The following is a 27,781-nucleotide window of genomic DNA, read 5'->3' as shown; positions in this document are numbered from 1 at the left end:
ATTTGACTTATTACTCTGCCAGGAAAAATCTATTACCATGTTATTCTGAATCAGGCCTTAAAAAAGATAATCATCCGTCCCTCACCTTTAGAAAGTGAAAGTAAGATAATCAGGAGTGTTATAATATATGTATTTTTAGGTTTTTTTTTAAATGTTTATTCATTTTTGAGAGAGAGAGAGAGAGAGAGAGCGAGCGAGCAGGGGAGGGACAGCAAGAGAGGGAGACACAGAATCTGAAGCAGGCTCCAGGCTCTGAGCTGTCAGCACAGAGCCCGGCATGGGGCTTGAACCCATGAACCTTGAGATCATAACCTGAGCCGAAGTTGGACGCTTAACCAACTGACCCACCCAGGCACCCCTAAAATATATGTATTTTTAAGCCTCATCATGTTTTTGCTGCCCCAGCACCTTTCCTTTATTCTTTGGTAACCGCAGCTCAAGTCCCTCTTAAAGGATTAACTCTACCTACCTCAGGGTCCCAGCAGTTTGAGATCTGACTGGGACAGGAGAGTCATCTCATCAAAGGGTGCGTTTGTGACAGATTCGCCAATCAGCTGCAAGAGACTGATTTTAAAATGGCCATAGGCCTTTTGTAGCAACGTGGATCGAACTGGAGAGTGTTATGCTAAGTGAAATAAGTCATAGAGAGAAAGACAGATACCATATGTTTTCACTCTTATGTGGATGCTGAGAAACTTAACAGAAGACCATGGGGGAGGGAAAGGGGGAAAAAAAAAGTTAGGGAGGGAGGCAAACCATCAAAGACTCTTAAAAACTGAGAATAAACTGAGGGTTGATGGGGGTGGGGAGGGGAAAGTGGGTGCTGGGCATGGAGGAGGGCACCTGGTGGGATGAGCACTGGGTGTTGCATAGAAACTACTTTGACAATAAATCTCGTATTAAAAAAAAACAAAAAAATAAAAATAAAAATGGCCATAGGACTGAACTCAGACCACAGAGGAGTGGGGGCAGCAGGATTCTTGTTGGAGAAGACAAGAGTGAGGCTCCCTCGCTCCCGGGATTGCTGAGCTGGCAGAACATACTCACTCGTCTCTGCCTCTACACCACAAGAAGCCAACACAGAGAAAGCAGTGCTGAGGGATGAAGACAGATTACCAAATACAATGCGCTCCTGAAACTCAGATGATTTCAACTCCGTTTACTCCAAACTCTGTGATTCTTAAACCAACAGAATTCCGAGTTGGCACTAAGAAGCAGAGATTGGCACCAACTTAACATTCACGACAGTTACCGCCTTTTTATCTGAATCTGCAGCTCTGTTGCAAGCACACTTCTTTTCAATCAGCTCAAACCTCCTCCAGCTAATATCTCCAAAAAGCCTTCCTGAACGACTGCTCTAAATATATTCAGAGACACATGGGCTCGTTGCCCCTCCATTCCAGCTCAATTATTCCTATGCAACAGATCAGATACTACAGAGATGATCTATTCAGTCACTATAGGTCACCTGCTTTTCATTCTGACATAATCATGCCAGGCTGTAAAGCTTCCAGAACAAGGATATACCTAGTATTAGAAAGAGCACAGATTTCAGTCTCAAAAGATCTGAGTTTAATCTCACCCTTTCACTGGCTCTTCCACTTCAGACTTCTCTGAACTCTGCTTCTCACACCTTTAATGCTGAGTTAATAATATCTGCTTTTTAAAAATTTTTCCCAGCTTAACTGAGACGTAATTGACATATAACAACACTGTGTAAGTTTAAGGTGTATAATGTGTTGGTATAATGCACTTATATATTGCAAAATGATTGCAATAATACCTGCTATAAACGATAGTTGTGACAACAAAGTTAGGTAACTTGTGAATATATACTGCAAACTTCAAAGCACAAATAACAAAGATGATGATGATGATGTTTCATATGTTCCCATCCCCAGATCAGCAGGTATGTGAATGAGCTTAGTAGGACAGGGAACCACCAACCATCTCTTGTTACTTGGGTTCCTGCGCTAAGAGTCCAGGGTTCCTTTCCCATCCCCCATTGACACAACCACTACAATGGACAGAGGCATCAGCAAAAATGCCATGAAGGGGATAGGACTACTGGACAAATAAGAGATTTCAGGGCTCGGGGGGGGGGGGGGTGCGGGCGGGCAGGGCTTCAATACCTGGTACTTTGCCTAACTGTATCTTTCCCGTTTTGAAGGGAGACCTTACATGTATATATACAGAAACAAAAACGTTATAGGTATATAATACATATACAAAGGAGGTATATTCCACCTCAGATACCCATCTAGTTATTTTAAAATAAAAAGAGAAGTTGTCTTAGGGTAGAAAATACTCAGATATCAAGACAAGCTCTGTCTTTCACATGGTAACTCTGGGGAAATAACTGCTTCTTACATTTCAACCTCAGTTTCCAAGTTTTTAAAGTAAAGTGTTGAGACTGGACGAGTTCCAAGGTCCTTCTCGGCCCTAAGATAACTTTTTTTTTTTATTAAACACTTACACTTCTGGAGCATAGGTGGGTTTACAATAAAACTGGAATAAAGGTACAGAGACTTCCCCTATAATCCTTACCACACATATGCATAGTCTCCCCCACTATTCAACATCACTCACCAGGACAATACCTTTTTGTTTTAACCAAGGATGAACCTACACTGACACATCATAATCACCCTAAGTTCTATGATAACTTATAACTTCCCAATTATTTAGATGATCATATCATATACTGGGTAATTTCCTTATTACATTTCAGTTAATCTAAGCTCCCAGAAAAAATTCTAAAGTTCCATTGCTTGTATCGTTCTGCAGTAAACAACATATACTTGCTCTCCAAATGCGTTAACGATGATCTCCTTTCCGCAAATACTTTAAGGAAGTTTTCATCTGAAGGGTATCTACGGGAGAGCCCATTTGGGATACAGTGACAACCAGCTAACTCATCTGTTCGCATCAGACTGGTTTTCTTTCGGTGAGCCACTCCTGTCATGATTCTGACAGAACATCTGGATGGATGGGGCAATCCTGGGGATCACAGCTCCTTCTGTGATAGGAAGGCCCACAGGAAAAAGAAAATGTTTAATTCACACCACTGCGGCCCAGATCTGTCTTCTACCTTACCTTTCTGAAATGCTCTCCTACACTACACCACCTCGGCCTGTCTCCCTGGACCTCAAATCACTTCACTAAAACAGCACAAATAAAATTAATCTCTGCTGTGCAGAGAAGGGAGCTAAAGGAACGAAGAGGTCTCATGCTCATCTCTTGCAGAAGATCAGACAGACCCGTCCACACGGGTTGCTGCATTTCCAAATCTCTGCTCCAGATCCTAGGTTCCCTTCATTTTCACTGACTTTCACATGAATTAAACACAAGATTTTTTTTTTCTACTCTTCACAAGATCCCATATTCTTCCTAAAAGACAAGTCTCCCCTTCCCAGCACACAGTATTTCTTCAAACTACTGCAGACTAGCTCTACTCTCTCACATTAAGCTACAGAAACACGGCCACCAGCATCTATAGCTAACACAGCAGGGGACACGTGTGATGCGCCAGGCACTGCTCTATCGAAACGCCTTTCCGCAGATGATCTCTTCTAATCCTCGCTAACCAGTGCTATGAAGTACACATGATTAGCCCTATTTTACAGATGAAAACGTTGAGGCACAGGGAGGTGAAGGAGGATGCACAGATTCAGATCACGTCTTTGTTCTTTTTGTTTTTAAACTACTTTTCCTCTACTGTGAAAACAGATATACTCTTTTTCCCCTCATCTTCTTAATGTCCAGTTGCACACAACTTCAAAAAAGGCAGTGACTATTAAGGATACCATCTAACCCCTCAAAATAGAAACATCTATGAAACCATGAACCCGGCTGCACTCACCATTTGAATCATTAGTCACAAAAACTCCCTTCTTCTCTCTCATCCCATATGTCAAATATTTATTAAATAACTATTATGTGTCAGGACGCTAGAAAGCTGCATGCTCTCTAATGTCTGTTCTGAGGTGTTCAATTTTTCATTTTGAATACATGATTTCAACAACTTTCTACCTCAACTAGAATTTTGCATGCAATAAATGAATCTGATCTTCAACACTGCCTCAAAACACATACAGGGTCGGCCTTCCTTTCCACACAGGCTTACCGAGGCATAAGTGACACACGATACACAGCACGTAAGGCCAACATGCTCTGCGGAGAGCAGCCGCGCCCTCTCCTGCAACACCACACGAGTGCCCACACACGGGGCTGAGGGTTCGCAGACATTCCCCACATCCAAGTCTTTGCCACTGTGAGTGACAGATGATTACATGATACAAATTCCTGGGGCCACGGGAACGTACACGAGTTTGACAAACCACCCCATGCCATTTTTTCCAAAGTCTTCCCCAAGCCACACACCAGTAAAGCTGTGCTGTTCAAAATCAGGAGACACTCAGAGTCTGTCTTTCAATCTCCTCCTCTTCCTTGTTTCTCCTTTTCCACTTTTACTCTCTTTGACTTATTCACACTTTACTCCTTCTTTCCTCTAAAAGTGCTCCCAGGCTGGGGCACCTGGGTGGCTCAGTCGGTTAAGCGTCCAACTTCGGCTCAGGTCATAATCTCACGGTTTGTGAATTTGAGCCCCACATTGGGCTCTGTCCTGACAGCTTAGAGCCTGCTTCAAATTCTATGTCTCCCTCTCTCTCTGCTCCTCCCCCACCATGCTCTGTCTCTCTCTCCTTCAAAAATAAATAAAAACATTTAAAAAAAACTTTTTTTAAGTGCCCCCAGGCAAGAGTTTGTTAAAATCGTCCATACTCTGTTAGCAAATCACTAAGCTGAGCAAGCTTAATGTATCAGCACTCCCAGGAGCAGTGGAAAATACACAAGAAACCAATGTCTAATTTTTTAGTTTAGACCATCAGCTAGTGAGGGGGGGGGGGGGTGGTGTTCTGATAGAGCAATTATTTCCCTGAAACCTTGCTACACAGGCAGCCATGAATCTCTTCCTAGACCATTTGATTCTGGTTCCTTCATTCGTTCAGTAAATATTCAGTTGGTATCCATCACATTCCAGCTATTGTTTTAGGTACCAGGAAAACAGCCGTGCACAAAACAGACAAAAATTCTGCCCGGTAAAAGTTTACAATTTATAGGGCAACATGTACAAAGACCAATTCAATAAGTGATATGCAATTATGGCACTTGGCATTGAATGTTAATCATTCTTCCATAAATAAATCAGTATACACACATACACACACACACACACACACACGATGTGAGAAGCTTGTCATCTTGTTTCAATGACGACATGACATGCTGTAGAGGCCAGTAAAACTAACGGTGAATTCCAGGGCCAGCACCAGCCAGCTGGGCCATCTTGGCCAAGTTTCATACTCTTTCTGAAAGAGCCAAAGTTTCCTTCATGCAGAGAGAAGGCTCAGCTGGAAGAATTCTAAACTCAAATTTTTAAATTTTCTTTTTTTTTTTTTTTTTAATGTTTATCTATTTCGGGGAAAGAGAGCACGAGCGGAGGAGGGACAGAGAGAGGGGGATTGGCAGATCCAAAGCAGGCTCTGTGCTGACAGCAGCAAGCCCAATGTGGGGCTCAAACTCACGAACCGTGAGATCATGTCCTGAGCCCAAGTCAGACGCTCAACCAACTGAGCCACCCAGGCGCTCCATCAAAATTTTAGATTTTCTACTTGTCTCATGGAAGGATAGGGGTCACAAAGAGAACACTGTTAGGTAAGACAAGTTAGATTGTTAATTATCTACAGGAAAGGTCTCTATAAAGAGCATATACCATTCTTTATGTGACCAAGACCTATCAAATGTTTCAAGAGGTGTTTACCATATCCCTGAAGCCAGCAACAACATAAAGGTAGCTTTAGTCAAGGCTGTAGATGCATTCATAAAGGTACGCCCAGATGATTATTCATATCCATATTCCTTATCTCCTTAATCCTTGCCCCACACCCCAAGAAATCTTTTTGAGTTTAAAGAACAGTGACTATCCTTACCTTCCATGTTTGAAATAAGGAATGAACTAGGTATTTCAGCAAACTTATCAAATACTCTATATACTGATGGTAACAATGGACAAATTGTTTTAAACTCATTGTGTTTGTCCAGGGAGGGGGAGGTGTTTACCAAAGTATTTCTAGTGGCATGTAACCCAGCAAATGGCTGGGTTTTCAGGCTGCTCCCTCTACTTTACCTCCTTAATCTTGATTTCTGATATACTAAGTAATAGTATTTGTCTCCATACAACCATTTTATGAGCAAGTTCCATTAGTAGAACCTAAATGTACCAACTAAGTCAACTTGCCATTAAGCTAGGTATTTAAGATGAGAACTGGACTCAGTTTACAAACAGCAAGTAGCCTTTCAGAGTGTGGAACTGGTGAAAAATCAGCCTAAAATATCACTGCTTTTCCACACTTAGCTTCTCTTTATTGTACCTCCTCTCAATATTTTATTATAAAAACTTTAAATCCACAGAGAAGTTAAGAGGACAATTAATTCCCAGACACTCTTCACTCAGATTCACTAACTATAATATTTTGTCACAAAATTTACTAACATTTTGCCATATGTGCCCACTCTCCGTTGTCTCCCCTCTTTCCCCCCATCTCTCCACTCCATGCCTTCCCCCCCTACACATACACTTTTTGAATCGTTTGAGAATTGAAAACTTTGATACTTCACCCTACTTGAGCATGAGTCTGAAAACAAGGACATTCTCCTTTGTAACTAACAATGTCGTTAACACACTCAAACAGTTTGATGTTTTTGCTCAATATTGTCATCTACTACAACCCAATTTTCAAATTTCCCAAGTTGTCCCCAAATGACCTTTTCAGCACTGCCCTCAACCAAAGATCCAATCAAAGCTCACACTCTCCCTTTTGACGGCTGAGTCTCTCGAGTTTCCATTAACCCAGAACAGCCGTCCCTATCACCTTCTCATTTAATCCAGTTTACCCCTGTTAGGGACCCGATGTTCAAGGACTGCCATGTGAACTGAATTATGGTATCAAATCACTCTTTTATAAATAGCTGTAAAATGGTTTAATCCATCTGGGAGAAATTATGGCATGATGAAGAATGACTTTAAAATTTATAGACTGAAAATTCTCAGTCTTTTCATCTCGATACTACGTTTGTGAATCCAGGGCCACACTGTCCATGTGTAGGTTTTCAAAGCTTATCTTCCAGACATTATGAATCCAGCTCTGAACTTCAAACCTACTGCTTCTGCAACTCCAAGGTTGGTTAAATCTAAAAGAATTTTTATAAAAGATTGGGGAAGGGCTACCCACAGTATTTGATTCAGACATAACCCCAAATTCACCAATCAGAGATAACCCCAAATTCACCAAGTAACTGCTTATTAACATGTTTCCTACTTTGAAATAAGAATCACAATATCACCATGCACAGAAAAATTACACTAAAAATTGAAGGAACTATTATTTGATCTGGTAATAACTAAGTTCTCAAAGCAAATCTGGATAATTGCTCAGAACACATATAAAATAATAATGTCAATATGTACAATTTCTATTCCGTCCTTCAACTTTCAGCCAATTTAGTTCCTCAAGTCAGGAACACCATCCTAGTCAAGGAGGGAGGCCTAGAGACCCTTCCTAATACTGGAAAGTTTGCAATGGCCTTTGGCCAAAATCAATAAAGTTCTCACCTGGAAACTGGCTTTACTGCCAAGAATAGCCATTAGTGGTAGGAGGAAGGGGGGATTATGATCCGCAATAGTATTTCTCCAAGTAAGCCTGACACTGGATTTCTGTAAAAAAAATTCCAATCAACAATTCCAGGTTATAACAAACACTGTTTGCAGATCTGAACTTAATTTTTTTAATTGCTAACACAGCACCTGCCCTACAAAAGGGGTTTGTTTTGTCCATTCATACATTCATTCAACAAACACCGATTTAGTGGACATACCCAGCATGTGCCAGGAACCCCACAAGGTACAGAGGGTTAAGGATCTGCTATCACTGAACTCACTTTCAGTGAGAAATGACAGACAAAAAAAAAAAATTGAATGAATAAGTAAATACATTTACAAAGGAGATCTTCCAGATGGTCCCGATGTGACCTGCTATGCAGAACACACTGGCAGCCTTTGCTGCCGAAGACCTCAACAGCCCTCATGACAGCTGTGAATGCTGAGAGAAGGACACACTGCTATGCAGCCCCCAGAAGGAGCTGCTGATGTTCTACCCCAGGACCAGCAGTGCCCTACAACACCAGACATGGCTTGGACTCCAAAGTTGTGGCGGTTCCACGTGTACCCACACTTCAGACCCGGTCCACAAATCATATACCTCGTTGGCAGTTAATATCTAAAATATAGAAGGACCACGTACAACTCAACAGTAAAACACACACATCCACTAACAATCTGATTCAAAAGGACCTGAACAGGCAATTTGCCAAAGAAGATATACAAATGGTCAACAGGCACATTAAAAGGTATTCAAGGGGTGCCTGGGTGGCTCAGTCAGTTGAGCATCTGACTCTTGAATTTAGCTCAGGTCATGATCCCAGGGTCATGCAATCGAGCCCTGTGTCAGGCTCCACACTGAGTGTAGAGCCTGCTTAAGATTCTCTCTCTTTCTCTCTCTCCATCTGTCCCCCTCTCCTGCTCACACATGCACACTCTCTTTCTCTCTCTACCTTAAAATCATTTTAAAATTTAAGGGGCGCCTGGGTGACTCAGTTGATTAAGCGTCCAACTTTGGTTCAGGTCATGATCTCATGGTTTGTTGAGTTTGAGCCCCACACCCAGCTCTGTGCTGACAGCTCAGAGTCTGAAGGCTGCTTCAGATTCTGTATCTCCCTCTCTCTCCGTCCCTGTCCTGCTCATGCTCATGCTGTCTGTCTGTCCGTCTCTCTCTCAAAAATAAATACCATTTCAAAAAGTTTAATAAAGGTACTCAACATCATCAAGAGAAATGCAAATCAAAACCATAATGAGATATCATTTCACACCTGTTAGGATGACTATTAGCAAAAACACTTGAGACTGTCTTTTCTCCATTGTATATTCTTGCCTCCTTTGTTGATAATTGACAATATAAGCAGGAGTTTATATCTGAACTCTGTTGCACTGATCTGTGTCTGTTTCATGCCAACATGCTGTTTTGATTACTGTAAGTTTGTAGCACAGTTTGAAATCAAGGAGGAAGAGGCCTCAGTCTTTCTCAGTCCTTCTCAGGATTGCTTTGGCCATCATTGTCTTTTCTGTTCTAGTTCTGCAAAAAAATGCCATTGGTACTTCTGTATAGATTGCATATCTATAGACTGTTTTAGGTAGTATGAATACTTAAACAATATTAATTCTTCCAATGCATGGGCATGGTATATCTTTCCATTTATCTGTGTCATCTTCAATTTCTTTCATCTGTGTCTTACAATTTTCAGAGTACAGGTCTCTCACCTCCTTGGTTAAATTTATTCCTCAGGATTTTATTCTTTCCAATGCAATTATAAAGGGAATTGTTTTCTTAATTCTCTCATAGGTCATTACTAGTACACAGGAATGCAACAGATTTCTGTATATTAATTTTATAGACTGCAACCTCGCTAAATTCATTTATCAGTTCTAACAGTTTTTTGGTAGAGTCTAGGGTTTTCTATATATAATATCATTTCATCTGTAAATAGTGACAGCTTTACTTATTTTCTAATTTGGATGCCTTTGATTACTTTTTCTTGTCTGACTGCTGTGGTTAGGACTTTGAATACTATGTTGAATAAAAGCAGTGAGAGCTGACATCCTTGTCTTATTCCTGATCTTAGAAGAAAATGAAGCTGGCACTTTCTTACATCATATACAAAAATAAACTAAAAATGGATTAAAAATTTAAATATAAGACCAGAAACCATAAACATCCTAGAAAAAATATAGGCAGTAAGCTTTTGGACATTGATCTTAGTAATACTTTTGTTGTCCTAAGGCAAGGGCAACAAAAGTAAAAATCAACTAATAGGACTGTATCAAACTAAAAAGCTTTGTAAAGCAAAGGAAACCATCAACAAAAGGAAAAAGCAACCTACTGAATGGGAGAAGACATTTTCAAATGATACAATCAATAACAGATTAATATCCAAAATAAAGAACTCATACAACTCAATATAAAAACATCTGATTAAAAAAGAAGCAAAAGACCTGAATAAATATTTCTCCAAAGATGACATACAGATAGCCAATAGACCTGTGAAAAGATGCTCAATATCACTCATCATCAGGAAAATGCAAATCAAAACCACAAGGAGATCTCACCTCACACCTGACAGAATGGCCATTCTCAAAAAGACAAGAATAAACAAGCACTGCTGAGGATGTGGAGAAAAAGGAACCCTTATGTAAATGTTAAATAGTGCCGTCACTATGAAAAAAGTCTGGAGGTTTCTCAAAAAATTGAAAACAGAAGTACCATAGGACCTAGTAATTTCACATTTGGGTTTTTACCTAAAGAAAACTAAAACACTGATTCAAAAAGATATATGCACCCCTATGTTTATTGCAGCATTATTTACAACAGCCCCAGTATGGAAGCGACCTAAGTGTCCATCAATAGAAATGGATAAAAAAGATGAATGGATAAAGAAGATTTTACACACACACACACACACACACACGCCAATAAAAAAATTATTGAGGGGTGCTTGGGTGGCTCAGTTGGTTAAGCATCCGACTCTTTTTTTTTTAACATTTATTTATTTTTGAGAGACAGAGTATGAGCAGGGGAAGGGCAGAGAGAGAGAGGGAAACACAGAATCCGAAGCAGGCTCCAGGCTCTGAGCCATCAGCACAGAGCCCAACATGGGGCTCAAACCCACAAACTGTGAGATTATGACTTGAGCCAAAGTCAGATGCTCAACTGACTGAGCCACCCAGATGCCCCTAAGCATCTGACTCTTGATTTCAGCTCAGGTCATAATCTCATGGTTCATGAGATCAAGCCCCATGTTGGGCTCTGTGCTGACAGTGCAGAGCCTGCCTGAGATTCTCTCTCTCCCCCTCTCTCTCGGCCCCTTCCCAGCTTGCACTCTCTCTCAAAATAAATAAATACACGTCAAAAAATAGTAATTGAAATCTTGCTATTCATAAGGGCTAAAGGAAGTATGTCAGACAGAGAAAGACAAATATCATATGATTTCACTTATATGTGAAATCCAAAAAACAAAACAAATGAACAAACAAAACAGAAACAGACTCACAGATGTGGATAACAATCTGGTTGCCAGGGAAGAGGAAAGATGGGCAAAATAGGGGAAGGGGATTAAAAGGTACAAACTTCCAGTTACAAAATAAATAAGACACAGGGATGCAATGTATAGCATATAAATACAGTTAGTAATATTTTAACACTTTTGTATGGTGACAAAGGGTAGCTAGTTTCATCATGGTGATCACTTCATAATATATATAAATGTTGAATCACTGTGTTGTACAGCTGAAACTAATAGAATATTGTATGTCAACTACACTTAAAAAAAAAAAAAACTAGAGGTAACCTCTGTTAGGAAGAATGTGAAAAAAAGGAAACCCTTGTACACTGTTGGTGGGGATAGAAATGTGTACAGCTATTATGAAAAACAATATGGAGGTTCCTAAAAAATGCAAAATAAAACTACCATATGAGCCTGCAAATCCACTCTGGGTATATTTTAGAAGTAAAATAAATTATCTTACGGAGAGAATCTACACTCCCGTGTTCATTGCAGTATTATTTACAAAAGCCAAGACATGGAAACACCTAAGTGTCCATCTATGAAGGAATTGATAAAAACAAGATGTGAGATACACACACACAAACACATACACACTTGAATATTAATCAGCCATAAAAAAGAACATCCTGTCATTTGCAACAATGCTGATGAACCTGGAGGGCATTAAGTTAAGTGAAATATTGCCAGGCTGACAAAGACAAACACTGTATGGCATCACTTACATGGGAAACAAGTTGAACTCATACAAGGAGTAGAACGGCAATTGCAGCGTTGGGGGATGGAGGAAATGAGGAAATATTGGTCAAAGGGTACAAACGTTCAGTTATAAGATGATTACGTGCTGAGGGTCTAAAGTACGGGATGGCGATTATAGTTATTAACACTGTACAACATACTAGAAATTTGCCGAGAGTACATACTAAGCTTTCTCATCACACACACACACACACACACACACACACACACACACACACACACACACACAAGGTAACTATGTGAGGTGTGTTAATTAACTTGATTGTGGTAGTTATTTTATAAGGTACACATATATCAAATCATCCCATTGTACATTTTAAGTATATATAATTTTATTTGTCAATTATAGCTCAATAAAGCTGAAAAAAATGTGCTTGGGGACCTTGTCGATGGCTTCAGACACATGGCTAGAATGAAGATTAGTTTTATTTTCAGTTCGTCATCAGTTTCTCTTCTTTATAAAAACGCCAACAAAATCCTTTCCAAAACCTTATGTCACTGACTAGCCATTATTCTTAATCACCTCCAGATTTTGTTGTAGTGAAGAATATCTCACAACAATGGCATGTGACAGAGGTTGTCCAGCCCTCCTGTCCACAGCTCCCAGATTACCCATCTGCCAAGGCCCGTAGACAATTGGAAAGAACGTTAAAGCAGTGGGGTGGCTGGATTTCCAGAGAGTGTTATTTGGAATGATAAAGAATGCAATGGAGTCTGTAATCAGCCAGGGCAGTTTCAGACAAATTGCCTCAGGAAGGGGAAAGGGTTTCTACATACCATTCACTCAAGAGGGACCACACACTATAGTCAGCACAGGGAAAAGTGGCTGTCCTCATTTGTATTAAAAAATAAACAAAGTGAAAGATGTTTTCCTTGAAAATAATATAATACAATTAAGAAGGCAAAAAACCACACACACACATACTCATTGCTCCAAATAATTCCACTATCAGTAAATCTTTTGTTGGCAGTAAACATTTATTAAAGATTCTGTCAAAATTTTCATAAACACTTCAGAACTCAGATTTGTAAATCCAAGGTTTCCTTTTCAAATCTCACCTCTTTAAAAAGAAAATGTTCAAACACAATCTGAATCAACATTAGAAAAAATATCCTTACATTTTTTACCATATTAGACTTCCCACATGATAAAAACAGTAACAGTTTAATCAGAGAGCAGATAAACTCTGTAAAAACTGTGCTGTTTAATGAATCGTAGTATTTTACAGTTAAGTATGTGTGCTTTTTGCTATATTCCTAGAACCCAGAGAAAGAAAAATCTTATCTCTGAATATATACTTCATATAGACATTAAACTTCTCTGCAGAGATCTCTTCAAAAATACTATTATAGAAGCGTATACATATGGCACCTATATGTTTAGTTTTATAATGTCCCCCAACTATAGATGTTTCATTTTAATAACATATTGATTTTGCCCAACATTAATAAATCTAATCAACTATATACTGAAAATGCTTTTATCTTCCCCAGAAGAAGCAATTTGACAGAAATCAAAAAAATCCTCCATTAAGAGTCATCAGTTAGTTATTTGACCTACAAAGTTGTTTTTGTTTTTTTTTTTTTTTTTTTTTTTATGTCATGCACATTCACACGCTTACAACTTATGCACACATACAACATGGCACATGTTCCTTCAGATTCGGGAAGATGACAGTGTGCAATGAAGTCACTCCCACAAACCAAAATGATGAGAAATAAATAACTCAAGAGAAGGAAAAGCTACATCCACCATATTGTTTCTGTGGCTTTCTCCTTCATGGCCAGAAATTTGAACTCTCTGTAAATGCTGAACAATGGAGGAATAATTTAATAAACTATAATGAAAACCCAAAGGAATTTTGACAAATAGTACACAGAAATATTAGAAAGAATGATGTAAGGGTACATGCAAAAAGAAAAATATAAAAGTATGTAGAAATAGTTATAAAGTGTAACTGAGGGCCAATACTGGAATGGAAAATGCAGGAAGTAAAATTTGTGCCACTGTTAGGATTATAATCATTTTTTCCTAACAAAAGAAAAGAAAAATTAGTACCAAATGAAAGAAAAGGTTCAAGTCATTACACTATGGGTTTCCAGCAGAGTAACTGAACTTTATAGCTACAGTCTACACTTCTGGCCACTTGTGCTAAAGTGTGATTCTAGGCTGACGGCCCTCAGCTGCAGCACTAAATAGCTTTTCAGCTCCAAAATCCAGAGTCTTCCCTTGTCACTACAGAACCTAGCTGAATATTAAAGTCTTCCCCTATTTCTTGCTGAATGACAGTCCCTGTAATGAATCTCTCAAAATAATACCAGGAAAGAATCTGAGTATAGTTCCCAAATTATACCCCTGCTAATTCGCTCTAAAGGCTTTCATCTCTGTCAAGAACATAGCACAACTGAGTCCTCCACTGGTTATGTAAGTGACCCGCCAGGTTATCACATGCCAAGACCTATGCTTTGTCTCTGACCACTTGTTGGGTTCACTGAATGGGCAAAAGTGGCTGAGCAGAAGCAAACTCATTCGTGTAATTTTTCTTCATTTTACCTGTGGGTGATGATTCCCATTGGTAAGCACTGCCTCGCTTTTGTCTTTTATTTTTCTCTCAGACTCACGCATATATAACACACATACTCTAGAGGCCCAAAGAAAATAATCCACGTTTTTACAGATAGCCTGGAGCAGGAGGGAGAGAAGAAAGGAAAAGAAAAAGGTGGGGGGGGGGGGGGGGAATACCACAGCACACAAAGCCTTCCTTGTTCCTGTAATCTTTCTTAGACAAATTCTACATTAGAGAAAGCCACAGCTGAGGATTTTACGGTGGTGTTAAACACTACTTAAGTCCCCTGAGAGGGAAGGCATGCATTCCCTTTAGTATTCACTGTGCTAAGCTACTCAGCTTTCCTGAAAGATAATCTAACAGAGCAGTCAAAAAGAAAAAGCACAGACCATGGTACTTGCACTTCGCTGCTTATATACGTGTTTCTTTCCTTCCCAGGAAAGAAAGCAAACAAAAATGTTCTTGGGACCAATTCACACAAGGCTAGGTATTCTGTCCTGAGCAAAGAAGACACCTAATATCCTCTGACTACATCAGTAATTAACTCAGACAGTATGCTCCTAAAACTGTATTCTGTGTTGTAGACAGTACCCCAGAGGAAGACTAGATTTCTTGTCCTCAAGAAACGGGTAATCTGAATTGAAAACAAGACGCGTAGATATAAACCAGATTAACGAGAGCAGGTAGCTAAGCAAAAAATACAGAAACTCATGATTAGCTATCTAAAACATGGTAAGTGCAAATGCAATTACCATGAACAACTGAGAAAAAACAATTAACTCCAGATGTGCACATATCAAATGACTAAGAATAGGAGTACACATATTTTGATGGGTCTGATTAATTTCTATTAAGGGCCTACAAAGATTTTAATGTCTACTCTTAAGTCTTACTAGGAAGAAATACCATTTATTAATACCCGAATTTCAGTCTTAAGTTTATCCACGATTTATTCATAAGTCTAATATGAAATGTATTTCAAGGCACGTGATACTCAAAGACCAGACTCAATTCAAGACTCTTAAGGGTTGATGGTGTGTAATGAAGGCCCATAATGAGTATCATTTAGATGGTTATGATAGGAGTATAAAAACCACAGGCAAGAAACACTTCTCACTCTTGAGATAACAGTGATTATACTGATTGTATCTATGTGTATTAAGTAGTGACATGGGACATTCATTAACCCAAAGTCCTGAATAAGAATTCAAATATGAAATAAGAAAGAAAATCTATGCTTAAAATATTCACTTGTGGAATAAAAATGGAACATATCCCACCTTCTTGTAGGTGAATATTACCTAACCTAAAATCAGGCCAACCACATATCTTTCACAATAAGTGATCTTTTAACAGACTTCCACTCAACTGACCAGCTTGATCAACTGTAGTCCTCATTTCCTTTGTAAAACATACTGAACAATTCACAGCCAATGAATGCTCCTCCATAAGACACCAATGCATCATACAATCACCAAGAGTAAACTGTTCTAAGACCTGTTCGTGCTAGTTTTATTTATTATTTAATTAAATACCATGTAAACCAACGATGAGTGCAAAATGAAAAGCAGATATTGCTTCCATAAAAATTAAGCTGAATACTATAAAGGGAGCTCCTTAAAAAATAAACTGTTGATAATTTAAACAGGAGACAACCATAGAAGACTGGGAAGAGGAATCTAAAAGGATTCTTCACTCATATTACTCACATATGTCTATGTTGTTCCAACAGTTTTAGTACACCTTCACAGGTAACTGTAGTCCATGCATTACAGACGTGGCTTATTCAAGAAAGAACAACTGGAACACAAATCAGTGGAACCATTCTCAAAGTAACCCTCAGTCCATTATTTTAAAGTCCTGGGGATCTTTAAAAAAAAAAAGTAGCCATGAATTTTTGAAGTGCCATGAAGTGCCATGGCTACACTACAGACCAATTTAATCAGAATTTCTAAGGTTGATACCTGAACATCACTATTTTGGGGGGGGGGGGGCGCAGGGAGAGTGAGCAAGTGAGTATGGGAGTAGGGAGGGGCAGAGGAAGAAGGAGAGAGAGAATCTTAAGCAGCGTCCACGTCCAGCACAGAGCCCAGCATGGGGCTCTATCTCATGACCCGGAGATCATGACCTACGCTAAATTCAAGAGCTGGATGTTCAACTGACTGGGTCAGCCAGGTACCCAAGAACATCACTATTTTTAAAGCTCCCCAGTGCACACCCAATGCAAACCACTGATCTACACCAAAAGATCAGTGAGAAACGCATAATCACTTGTCTTACTATAAAATAATGCATTCAAATATACTTTTTTCTTTTAATGATTTCAAGCTTTAATAGTTTTTAACTTACAAATGCACTATGGAACTGGTTATGTCAGATGAGAAGTACTTTACCAAACACCACCACCAAAAAAGTGTATAACTAGATCTACTTTGGCCTAACAATGAAAACGAATGGAATTTGATTATCTTTCTTCTCACAAACATCTACAGGTAAGATCTACCAGTTACAGCAAAGTGAGGACAGAACATCACTTCTTTATTTTCAAGCAAGTTCTTTGGTCCTCTCTGAATAAATCTCAAATATCTATCCTGTTCTTTCTAGAACATTGGTGAGATCCTCCAACTACACTAAGTGTACACAATAACATTCTAGGAAGGCACAGGGGACAGTGAGCCTTAAAAGGCTGGTGGCAGGACAAGGGGAAGGTTGGTGATACTTGGGTGGAGAGTTTCATTTCAATGTGTGCACAGCAAAAACCTCCAATTTCGGAAGCCAAATTCATGAGTTCTCTCATTTACACATGCTAAAACCATACAATAAGTAACTGTACGTGCAGCTCTTCCGAGTGCTCTCAATGTCAAAAAAGGGCAAAAATATCATCTGAAAAACAAAGCCAACGTCTGAGTGCATATCCCTTGTTGGTCCCCCTACTGCAGCCAGTGTCTAGCAGACAGCCTTCTCACAAGGAGCTAGTACAGCCTGCAGAAAAGGCTGCTTTCGGCCCTTGGCACCACCAAGGGTGACACTACTTAATACAAATCACATGTGATGTCTTGCGTAGTCTTCAACACCAACCAGCTCTATTGCCGGCTGAGGTCCTCCTCATATTCTAATAAATTAATCTGGAATTGGGTTTTTGACGCAGATTAGCTGCATCTTTCACTTCCAGAGTACACTGGTAAAACACAGTCTTCAAACTCGCCACGTACACCATGCTTCCGTGTGCCTCATTCTCACTCCAAGAGGAGGACTGTGACTAAAAGCCTTTCCACTGGAGACGATGCCCTTGGAGCTTCTGCGCGGCTGCTTATCCTTACCCTTTTTATTTGAGCTGTCAAAAGGACGAACAGTCTTTCCAATGAAACGAGTCCACTCTAAGTGTGCAGCAAAATGTATAGTGTAGCTGGATGTCAAGATCGAGTCCTTCTTGTCTCAAACAACAAGTTTTCCTCCACCAAACTACAAAGAAGAGCAGAGGAAACAAGATTCTGCCATGTCTAATTTCTACTGCCTATCAAGCGAGAAGAAAGGGACCGGGTCCCATGCTCCATAGCTTGCTCCATACCTTAAATTTCCCTTTGGAATTCTGAAACTCATTTTCTGACACAAATTGACTGCTTCATTCTAACAGAAGAAGCCAATAAAATTGTAGAAAATGCTAGTAAGAGTTCAGGCATAGTTTTCCAAACACATATACATAAATAAATAAATTCCATATTAACTTTGAAATTAAAGACTGAGTTAGAGAACACACTTTAATTTTTTTTTAATTTTTTTATGTTTATTTACTTTTGAGAGAGAGAAATAGAGAGAGAGAAAGAAGGAGACAGAGAGACAGACAGACAGACAGAGACAGAGACAGAGAGAGAGAGAGAGAGCATGAGCAGGGGAGGGGCAGAGAGAGAGCGAGAGACAGAATCTGAAGCAGGCTCCAGGCTCCAACCGACAGCACAGAGTCCGATGCGGGGCTCAAACCCACGCCTGTGAGATCGTACCTGAGATGAAAATTGGATGTTTAACCAAGTGAGCCATCCAGGTGCCCCAAGAACACACTTCAAACTTAAGGGCAGATATGGCATGAGGTTTCAAGCAAGACGGCCGACGGGGTTAAACAGTATTTATAATAATCTCAGAGCAGTTCAAAGAAACACCCTTCACCAAACAAAGAAGTGGACTCATTTCCCCACACCTCAGTCAACACCTCATTGAACTGATGTTTCAAGAAGAAAAAAATCTGTTGTTTCCTAGACTATGCTCTTTCTAGATAAAGTAACTAACAATTCTTTAATGAAACTAGAATTAAGAATTCCAGTCTTATTAGAACAATGCGCTTTTGGAATTTCCTGGGAAAAGAAAAATAGTGCAAAGATGATGTTTCTTAGGGATCCACAGCTTGATGGAATAACACTGAAGTGAGGGTGAAGATACAAATGTGTGTGTCCGTGATAATACAGCTTCAAAAAAGCAAGGTAAACTTACCACGGAGCTGCTTCTAGCAAAGATTAACACAGCATGATGACATTTCAAGTACAAATGGGAGAAACATAAAGATAATAAAAAACAATCATGACTGTCTATGGAGCACTTAGTACCAGGCCTCGTGCAACACAAACACTTAGGAACATTATGTCATTTAAACCATACAAAGGTGTACTGAAAGGTGAAGAGAGGAAAGCAGACCAGCTGGAAAACCGGGAACCCAGATCCTGAGACAGTGGAGAGTTCCCTAGGTTTTCATTTTCCTTTTTGTTTGTTGACTCAAAAATCCCAGACTATGAGCTGAAGAAGGCAGAAGAAACCCCAAAACACTAATAGCAGATACAAAAAAGACCCTAAGAAAAGTCCGCTCTCTTTAGACAAAAGACCAGGAAAGAGTCAAACTAGCAACGCAAACAACTTTTGGAAAACAGCAAAGAAAAAACTGGGACACAGCCACTTCCCCGTCAGCAGGGGTGAGTAGGGAGCCTAGGCTTCCTCCCTCACCAGGCTCTCAGGAGGTACTTCACCTCCTCAGCTAGTTGGGTGTCAGAGAAGCCTGAGTAAAGGTTCTGGACCTTCAATCTGCCAGGCAGAAAAGAGCTCCACCCTCTTCCCTGGGACAGTGGAGACCAAGTAAAGAAACTAAATCCTCAAGGGGCAGGAAGGAGGTACCTCCTACTTCTCCCCACTGCAGGGGAGGGGGGCGGTAAGAAAAGACAGTGTGGAAGGTCACTGCCTCATGGTAACAAGGCCACTGTCCTCCCCTGTGGTATCAGTGGAGGCTATGAGGGCAGCAGTAATGAGACATCATTAACCCCTCAGTCAGGATGGGATCAGATGAGGCTTAGAGGGGATTGGAACTCCTCCTAAGCACTAGCCTGGAGGCCCTTTCCCTTTCAGGTGAACACTGAGGTCAGGATGGAAACCGAGACTACCACCCCAATGTGGCAGTACCCTTTTCCTGTCACAGACCTGTCAGAAGAATTCAGCTAAAACAGAAGGTTTAGTTAAGATCCACGGTCTCGAAACAGAATGCAGGCATACGTCATTTTATTGTGCTCCACGTTATTGCATTTTTAACAAACTGAAGGTCTGTGGCAACCCTGAGTCAAGCAAACCTATCCACGCCACTTTCCCAAAAGCATCTGCTCACTTCGTGTTGCTGTGTCACATTTTGGTAGTTCTTGCAGTATTTCCAACCTTATCATTATTACTTTATTTGTTATGGTGATCATCGTGATTATTTACTCACTGACAGCACAGATGATGGTTAGCATGTTTTAGTAATAAACTATTTTTAAATTAAGGTATGTAGTTGAATTTTTTAGACATAAGGCTTCTGCACGCCTAATAGGTGACAGTGCAGTGTAAATGTAACTTTCATATGCACTGGGAAACCAGAAAATTCATTTGACTTGCTTATTGTGATATTTGCTTTCCTGTCGTGGTCTGGAACAGAATCTGTGGTATCCCAAAGGTGTGCGTCTACTCAAATATCCAAGTATCAATCGATATCACACCTAATATCAAGAACCAGAAAACTCTCAAGATTAATGGCAATTCATAGACATCAATGCTTAGATAACAGAAATGTTAGAATTATCTGACAAAGATTTTAAAGTGCCTACCGTAAAAATGTTCCACCAAGCAAATACAAGCATGCTTGAAACCAAAGAAAAAATCAAAAACCCCAGCAAAGAAATAAGTCTCGGCCAAGAAATAGCTATAAAGAAAAACCAAGAAAAAATTTAGAATTCAAAAACACAATATTCGATAACAAAACTAAAAACTCAAGAACTGTTTTTAAAAAGATTGAAGGAAATTGAAGAGAATGCTAATAAATGAAAAGATACTCCATATTTTCGGAATGGAACGCTTGATATTGTTCAGATTTACATACTACCCAAAAAGATCCACAGATTCAATGCAATCCCTAGCAAAATAAAAACTGCTTATCAGAGAATAGCAGAAATAGACAAATTCACCCTAAAATTTATATGGAATCTCAAGGGACTGCAAATTTTGAAACAAAACAATTTTGAAAAAAATAGAACAAAGTTGGAAGATTGACACTTTCTGATTTCAAAACATATTACAGTCATTGAAAACAGTACAGTACTATCATAAAGACAAGTAGACCAATGGAACAAAACAGAGAGCCCAGAAATAAACGCTTGCATGTAAGGACAAATGGTCTTTGACAAGGGTGCCAAGACAAGGGTGCCAAGACAAGGGTGCCAGTGGGGAAAAGACAGTCCCTTCAACAAATGGTGCTAAGGAAACCGGACATCCGCATGCAGAAGAATGAAGCTAGACCAATACTTACACCATGTACAAAAAATAACTCAAAATGAACTAAAGGCCTAAACATTAAGACCTAAAACTATAAAACCCCTAGAACAAAATATATGGGAAAAGCTTCATGACATGGAATTTGGCAATGATTTTTTATATGACACCAAAAGCAAAGAAAGAAGAAGAAAAAACAAATTTGATGGGACCACATCAAATTAGTAAACTTTTATATAGCAAAGAACATAATCAACAGGGTAAAAAGGCAACTTATGAAATGGGAGAAAATGTTTGCAAATAAGGTGTTAATGCCTAGAATATATAAAGAACACTTACAACTCAACAACAAAAAAACAAATAACCTGACTACAAAATGGGCAAAGGAGCTGAACGTCTATTTCTCCAAAGGTGATATACAAATAAATGGCCAAAAAACATATGAAAAGATGCTCAACCTCAGAAATCATCAGAAAAATGCAAATCAAAACTATAATGTAATTACAGTGACCTCACATCCATTAGGAGGACCACCATCAAAAGACCTGAAAACAACACATGTTGGAGAGGATGCAGAGAAATTAGGACCATTGTTGGTGGGATTATAAAATGGGGCAAATGCTATGGAGGTTCCCCCCAAAAAGTAAACAAAACTACCAGTATAATCCAGCAATACTACTTCTGGGTATATGCCCAAATGAACTGAAGGCAGGGTCTCATACTACCCATATTCACAGAAGTACTATTCACAATAGTCAAGAGAAAGAAGTAACTCGAATGTTCATCAGTAGATGAATGGATATATACATACACTGAAGATTATCCAGCCTTAAAAAGGAAAGAAATCCTGCCACATGCTACACTATAGCTGAAGCCTCAGGACATTATCCTAAGTGAAAAACACCAGTCACAAAAAGACAAATACAAAGCATGGTTCTACTCATAAAAGTGGTGAAATTCATAGGAACAGAAATTAGAATGGTGGTTACCAGGAGCTGAGAGGAGAGAGAAAAAGGAACTTTAGTTTAATGACTATATGTGTACAAAACAGCGGAGCTAAAAATATATGAAGCAAAAACTGACATAAATGAGAATCAAAATCATAATTATAATCGGAAATTTCAACATCCCTCTGTCAAAAATTGATATAACTACTAACCAGAAAATCATCAAAGATGGAGAGCTCAACATCATCAACCAAAAGAATCCACTTGACATATATAGGACAGTCTATCCAAAGCAGAATACACATTCTTTCCAAGTACCCATGTAAACCATACCAAAACAGATCATGTGACGTACCAGAAGCAAAATTCAGCAAATATACAAAAATATAAATCCTACACTATGATAACTGAAAAAAGATAAGAGAATAAAGTCTAAACACTCAAAAACCAAACTATGCACTGTTAAATAAGCCATGTTTCAAATCAGAAGTCTTGAGGAGAATATAAAAAATACATACAACTGAATAAAAATGAAAATACAACATGTCAAAATTCATGAGAATCAAAAAGCAGTGCTGAGAAGGAAGTTCATAGTACTGAATGTTCACATTTAAAAAAAAAAGGAAAACTCTCAAACCAATAATCACAACTATCACCTCAAGAACAAAACAAAAACAAACAAAAAAGTTCAAATGAGTAGAAGGAAGGAAATAATAAAGATAGAAGGAAGAAATGAAGTTGAAAACAGAAAAACAAAAAAAAATTAAATGAAACAAAAAACTAGTTCTTCGAAAGGATCAATAAAATTGAAAACCTTTAGCAAAAATGACAAAAGGAAAAAGACATCAACTACTAGTATTAGGTACGAAACAAGGAATATCACTATACAGACATCAGAAGAATAACAAGGAAATACTATGAACAATTCTACACACTTAAGCTTGGCAATTTAGACGAAAGTGGGTCATTTTGTGAAAAATAACATCTATCAGCATTCATACAATATAAAAGATAATTTAAATACCCCAATAATTACTGAAAAACTAAATTTATTTGAAAATTCCCAAAAATGAGGGGCGCCTGGGCGGCTCATTCAGCTAGGCATCCAACTTCTACTCAGGTCATGATCTCGCAGTTCATGGGTTTGAGCCCCACATCAGACTCTGTGCTGAAAGCCTAGAGCCTGGAGCCTGCTTCCGATTCTGTGTCTCCCTTTCTCTCTGCCCCTCCCCCACTTACACTTTGTTTCTCTCCCCAAAATAAATAAACATTAAAAAAAAAGTTTTTAATTAAATTCCCAAAAATGAAATTTCCATGTCCAGATGTGTTTCACTAGAGAATGCCACACAAGGTTTAAAGAGCTAACACTAATTATACACAATCTATTCTAGAAAACAGAAGAGGAGCAAATACTTTGATTTCATTTTATAAAACTAACAATACCCTGATAACAAAACCTTTACCAAAAAATACATAAAATTATGGATCAAGTATTTCTCAAAAATGAGATGCAAAAAATCCTTTTAAAAATATGGGCAAAATAAACATAGCAATACAGAAAAGTCATTATACACTATGACCAAATTGGACTTATTCCAGACATACATAGATGGTTCAATATTTTAAAAGCAAGCAATGTAATCCACATTGTAACAGGCTCAAGAAAAATCAAATGATCAATTATTGCAGAAACAGCATCTGACAAAATTGAATATCAATTCAAGATTTTTAAAACTCAGAAAACTAGGAATAGAAAGGAACTTTCTCAATTGATAAAGAACATCTATAAAAAACCTAGAGCTAATATTATACTGAACCATATCCCCTAGAGATAAGGAAGAAGACAAAACATATTCAGTTTTCTCTCTTATTCCACACAGAACTAGAAGTTTTATCCAGTTTGATTAAGGAAAAAGATAAAAATTTACACATCAGAAAGGAAGAAATAAATCTGCCCCTATTTTATACGACATGAGTGTCCACACAGAAAATATCAAAGAATCTACAAATAAACTCCTGGAACTAATAAGTCCATTCATCAAAGTCACAGGATACAAAAACACCATACAAAAGTAAGTTGTATTTCTATATGCTAACAATGTGCATGTGGGACTCAAATTCTAAGTACAATACCACTGTCATTGCCCAAAAAAACCAAATAGTTATAAATCTGACAAAAACATGTAAGGACTCATATGTTGAAAGCCACAAAACGATGAGTAAAAAAGCCAGAGAATATCTAACTAGAGAAGAGACATACCTGCTTCATAGATAGAAAGACTCAATATAGTAAATTTTTAAATTCTCCCCTAATCAATATACTGGTTTAATGGATGCTGTTCCTATTAAAATGCCAGGAAGATATTTTTAAACACAGACAAGATAATTTTAAAATTTATACGGAAAGCACAAACAGTGCTTGATTCTAGCTAAATCAACGGAAAAAGAAGAACAAACTGGGAGAAATCACAATATTCCATTTCACCACATTATACAGCCACAGAACCAAGACTGTTGGGTATTGGTGGAAAAATAGACAGATTAATTGAACAGAAGGACCCAGAAATAGATCAACACAAGTACAGACTGATTTTTGACAAAGGAACAAGAGCAATTAAATGAAGAAAAGAAAAGTAAACGGTGCTTAATTAGACACACTTAAGCAAAACGAACAAAACTTTGGCCTAAGTTTCACATCTTACATAAAACCTCTCAAAATGGATCATGGATTGAAATATAAAATGTAAAACTATAAAATTCTTTAAACAAACAAAAAAATTAAAGAGAAAATCTTCACTATCAAGGGATAAGCAAACAGTTCTCAGATTAAACAAAAAAGCAAGGCATATAAAGGAAAAAATTTTTCATAAATCAGACCATCTCAAAATTAAAATTTTTTGCTCTGGGGAAAGTGCTGTTGAAGAGAATGGATGAAAATACAAGCTACAGTTTGGGAGAAAATATTTACAAACTACCCAATAATATACTAGTATCTAGAAAATTTTAAGAATTTTTAAAAACTGAGCAGTGAAAGTAAACCCAATTAGAAAATAGGCAAAAGACATTTACCAAGAGATATTTAACAAAAGAAGATATTCAGATGACAAACGAGCACATGAAAAAGATGTTTAACATCATTAGCTATAAATAGGGAAATGCAAATTAAAAGCACAATGAGAATGCACAATGAATGATACAGCTACTCTCAAAGACCCCCTGATGGCTTCCTAAAAATTACATATGCTACCCAGCATGGAGCACCTGGGTGGCTCAGTTGGTTAAGCATCTGACTCTTGATTTCAGATTAGGTCATGGTCTCAGGATTCATGAGTTCTAGCCCCACATCGGGTTCCTCAAGGACAGTGCAAAGCCTGCTTGGGATTCTCTCTCCCTCTCCCTCTGCCTCTTTCCCACTTACGTGTGCACTCTCTTGCTGTCTGTCTGTCTCTCTCTCTCTCTCTCTCTCTCTCTCTCTCTCTCTCTCAAAAATAAATAAATAAACTTTAAAAAGTAAATGAATGAATGAGCAAGCTGCCCAGCTACTGTACTTCTAGGCATTTGTCCCACTGAAAAGAAAACTAGGTCAATACCAAAACCTGTACACAAATGTTCATAGCAGTTTTATTTATGATAGAAAAACTGGAAACAATGCAGATGTCCTTCCTTGGGGGAATGATTAAAATCTATAACCACAGACTACTACCCAGAAACCAAAGGGAACACACAACAACTTGGATGAATCTCCATCATGTTGAATGGAAAAGGACAACCTCCAAAAGTTAGTGTATCGTTCCATTCATATAACATTCTTGAGCTGACAAAACAATAAAAATGAAGAAAAAAATACTGGTTGCCAAGAGTCAATGTGTGGGGATACCGGGATAGGAGGAAAGGGGTATGGCTATAAAAGGCCAACATGACAGATCCTGGGGAGGACAGAATTTTTAGTTTCTTGACCATATTACTGTCAATATCCTGGTTTTGATATCATACTATACTTTTACAAGATGTTACCATCGGGGGAAACTAGATAAAGGGCACATGGTATCTCTCTGTATCATTACATGTGACTGCATATATGTCTACCATCATCTCAACATGAAAAGCCTAATTTTTTAAAAACATAGTAAGCAATAAGTTTCCCGATTTAATAGATGAGGAAACAATTTTTATCAAATTTCTGTATCTTGCCCCAGGTCATATACTATCAACAAATGGCAGAAGCAGAATTCAAACTCATGTTTGCCAGATTCCCAAAAAGAGGCACAGAGTAATCAATAGCATTTAAGGAATAACTGAGTATCTGTTTTACACCAGTATTACGGATACAAAAAACCCTGACAACAGAGTTCTGGTCTCTAGGATCTTGTGGTGCTAGAGAGGCACAGACTGATGAATAATTACAATACAATGCATTATGTATATACAAGGCCAAGTGCTTGCATTATTGAAGGAGATCAAGTGGATTCTTAGATGGGAGAGGGTGACCATTAATAAGCAGGAGACTAAGAGACTCTGACCTTTTAACAATGTCACTCTAGCAGTGTCTTCTAGCATGGGAAGGTATCATGAATGGCAGCACGGAGACCAATTAAAAGGGTCCTCTAATAAGCCAGGAGGGAGACGGTAAGAACAGAACTAAAACGGGTCCTTTGGGAACACAGATAACCAGTTGGATAGTGATGTCTTACCCATGATAGGAAATACAAATACATTTGGCTGAGGAAAGAGACATCAACTGCATTTTAGAGATGTTGCATTAAGCTATCTGTTGAATTTCAGGACAGATATCTAGTCCATTAAAAACAAAAACAAAAACAAACAACTGTCAATGAAACATATGCCACTGCAATTCAAGGAAAAGATTAGACTAGTGATAGAGATTTTAGAATAACCCATTACAGGACATGGTAAAACACAAGAAAATCTAAAACTGCACAGAGGGAATGCATAAAATGAGAAGGAGAGAGTGGAATAAAATGAACTTAATTCAAGTAAACAGTATTTTAGAAGAGTGATGGCTAGATACCGACCTAATTCAACAAAGAGATAACTCATAAATAATTTAAACGTGAATATTACAGAAAGTGCATATATGTGTGTGATGGTGGTAAAAGAGAAGTTTCCTTTACTATATACAAATATAGACAAAGTTATTTTTAAAATTTTGGAAAGGAATCAGAATCCTGATGATCACAGGGAGTAATATTCTCTTGCTGCCATTGTTTTTGGTAATGCAATTACTTGAATTTCTCAATTTTTCTTGTTCACTATTTAAGACTGATACAATCATTTTTCCTAAATGTAAAAATAAGAAATGACTGGCTACGGGTGCCTGGGTGGCTCAGTTGATGAAGCATCTGACTTTGGCTCAGGTTATGATCTCACAGTGGTGGGTTCAAGCCCCGCACAGGGCTCTGTGTTGACAGCTCAGAGCCTGGAGCCTGTTTCGGATTCTGTGTCTCCCTCTCTCTCTGCCCCTCCCCCACTCATGCTCTGTCTTGC

General features: G+C 38.5%; 1 protein-coding gene across 10 annotated transcripts in view; it reads right to left on the bottom strand.

Moving 5' to 3' along the window:
* The window catches only part of AUTS2 (activator of transcription and developmental regulator AUTS2), a 1,119,695-nt gene that overhangs the window by 738,763 nt on the left and 353,151 nt on the right, over positions 1 to 27,781 (bottom strand). For 7 of the 10 annotated variants that reach the window (XM_045047808.1, XM_045047811.1, XM_045047810.1 and 4 more), the window contains one exon: positions 7,673 to 7,774. The exons of the other annotated variants lie outside the window; for them this stretch is intronic. In XM_045047808.1, the coding sequence (XP_044903743.1) occupies positions 7,673 to 7,774 (102 nt within the window). The remainder of the gene's footprint in view (positions 1 to 7,672; positions 7,775 to 27,781) is intronic. 10 annotated transcript variants of the gene reach the window in all.

The sequence above is a fragment of the Felis catus genome, chromosome E3 (genome assembly GCF_018350175.1).
Source record: "Felis catus isolate Fca126 chromosome E3, F.catus_Fca126_mat1.0, whole genome shotgun sequence".
In the NCBI taxonomy this organism is placed as follows: Eukaryota; Metazoa; Chordata; class Mammalia; order Carnivora; family Felidae; genus Felis; species Felis catus.
Note: the sequence above shows the minus strand (reverse complement) of the source record. Positions and strands in the feature narration are given on the sequence as shown.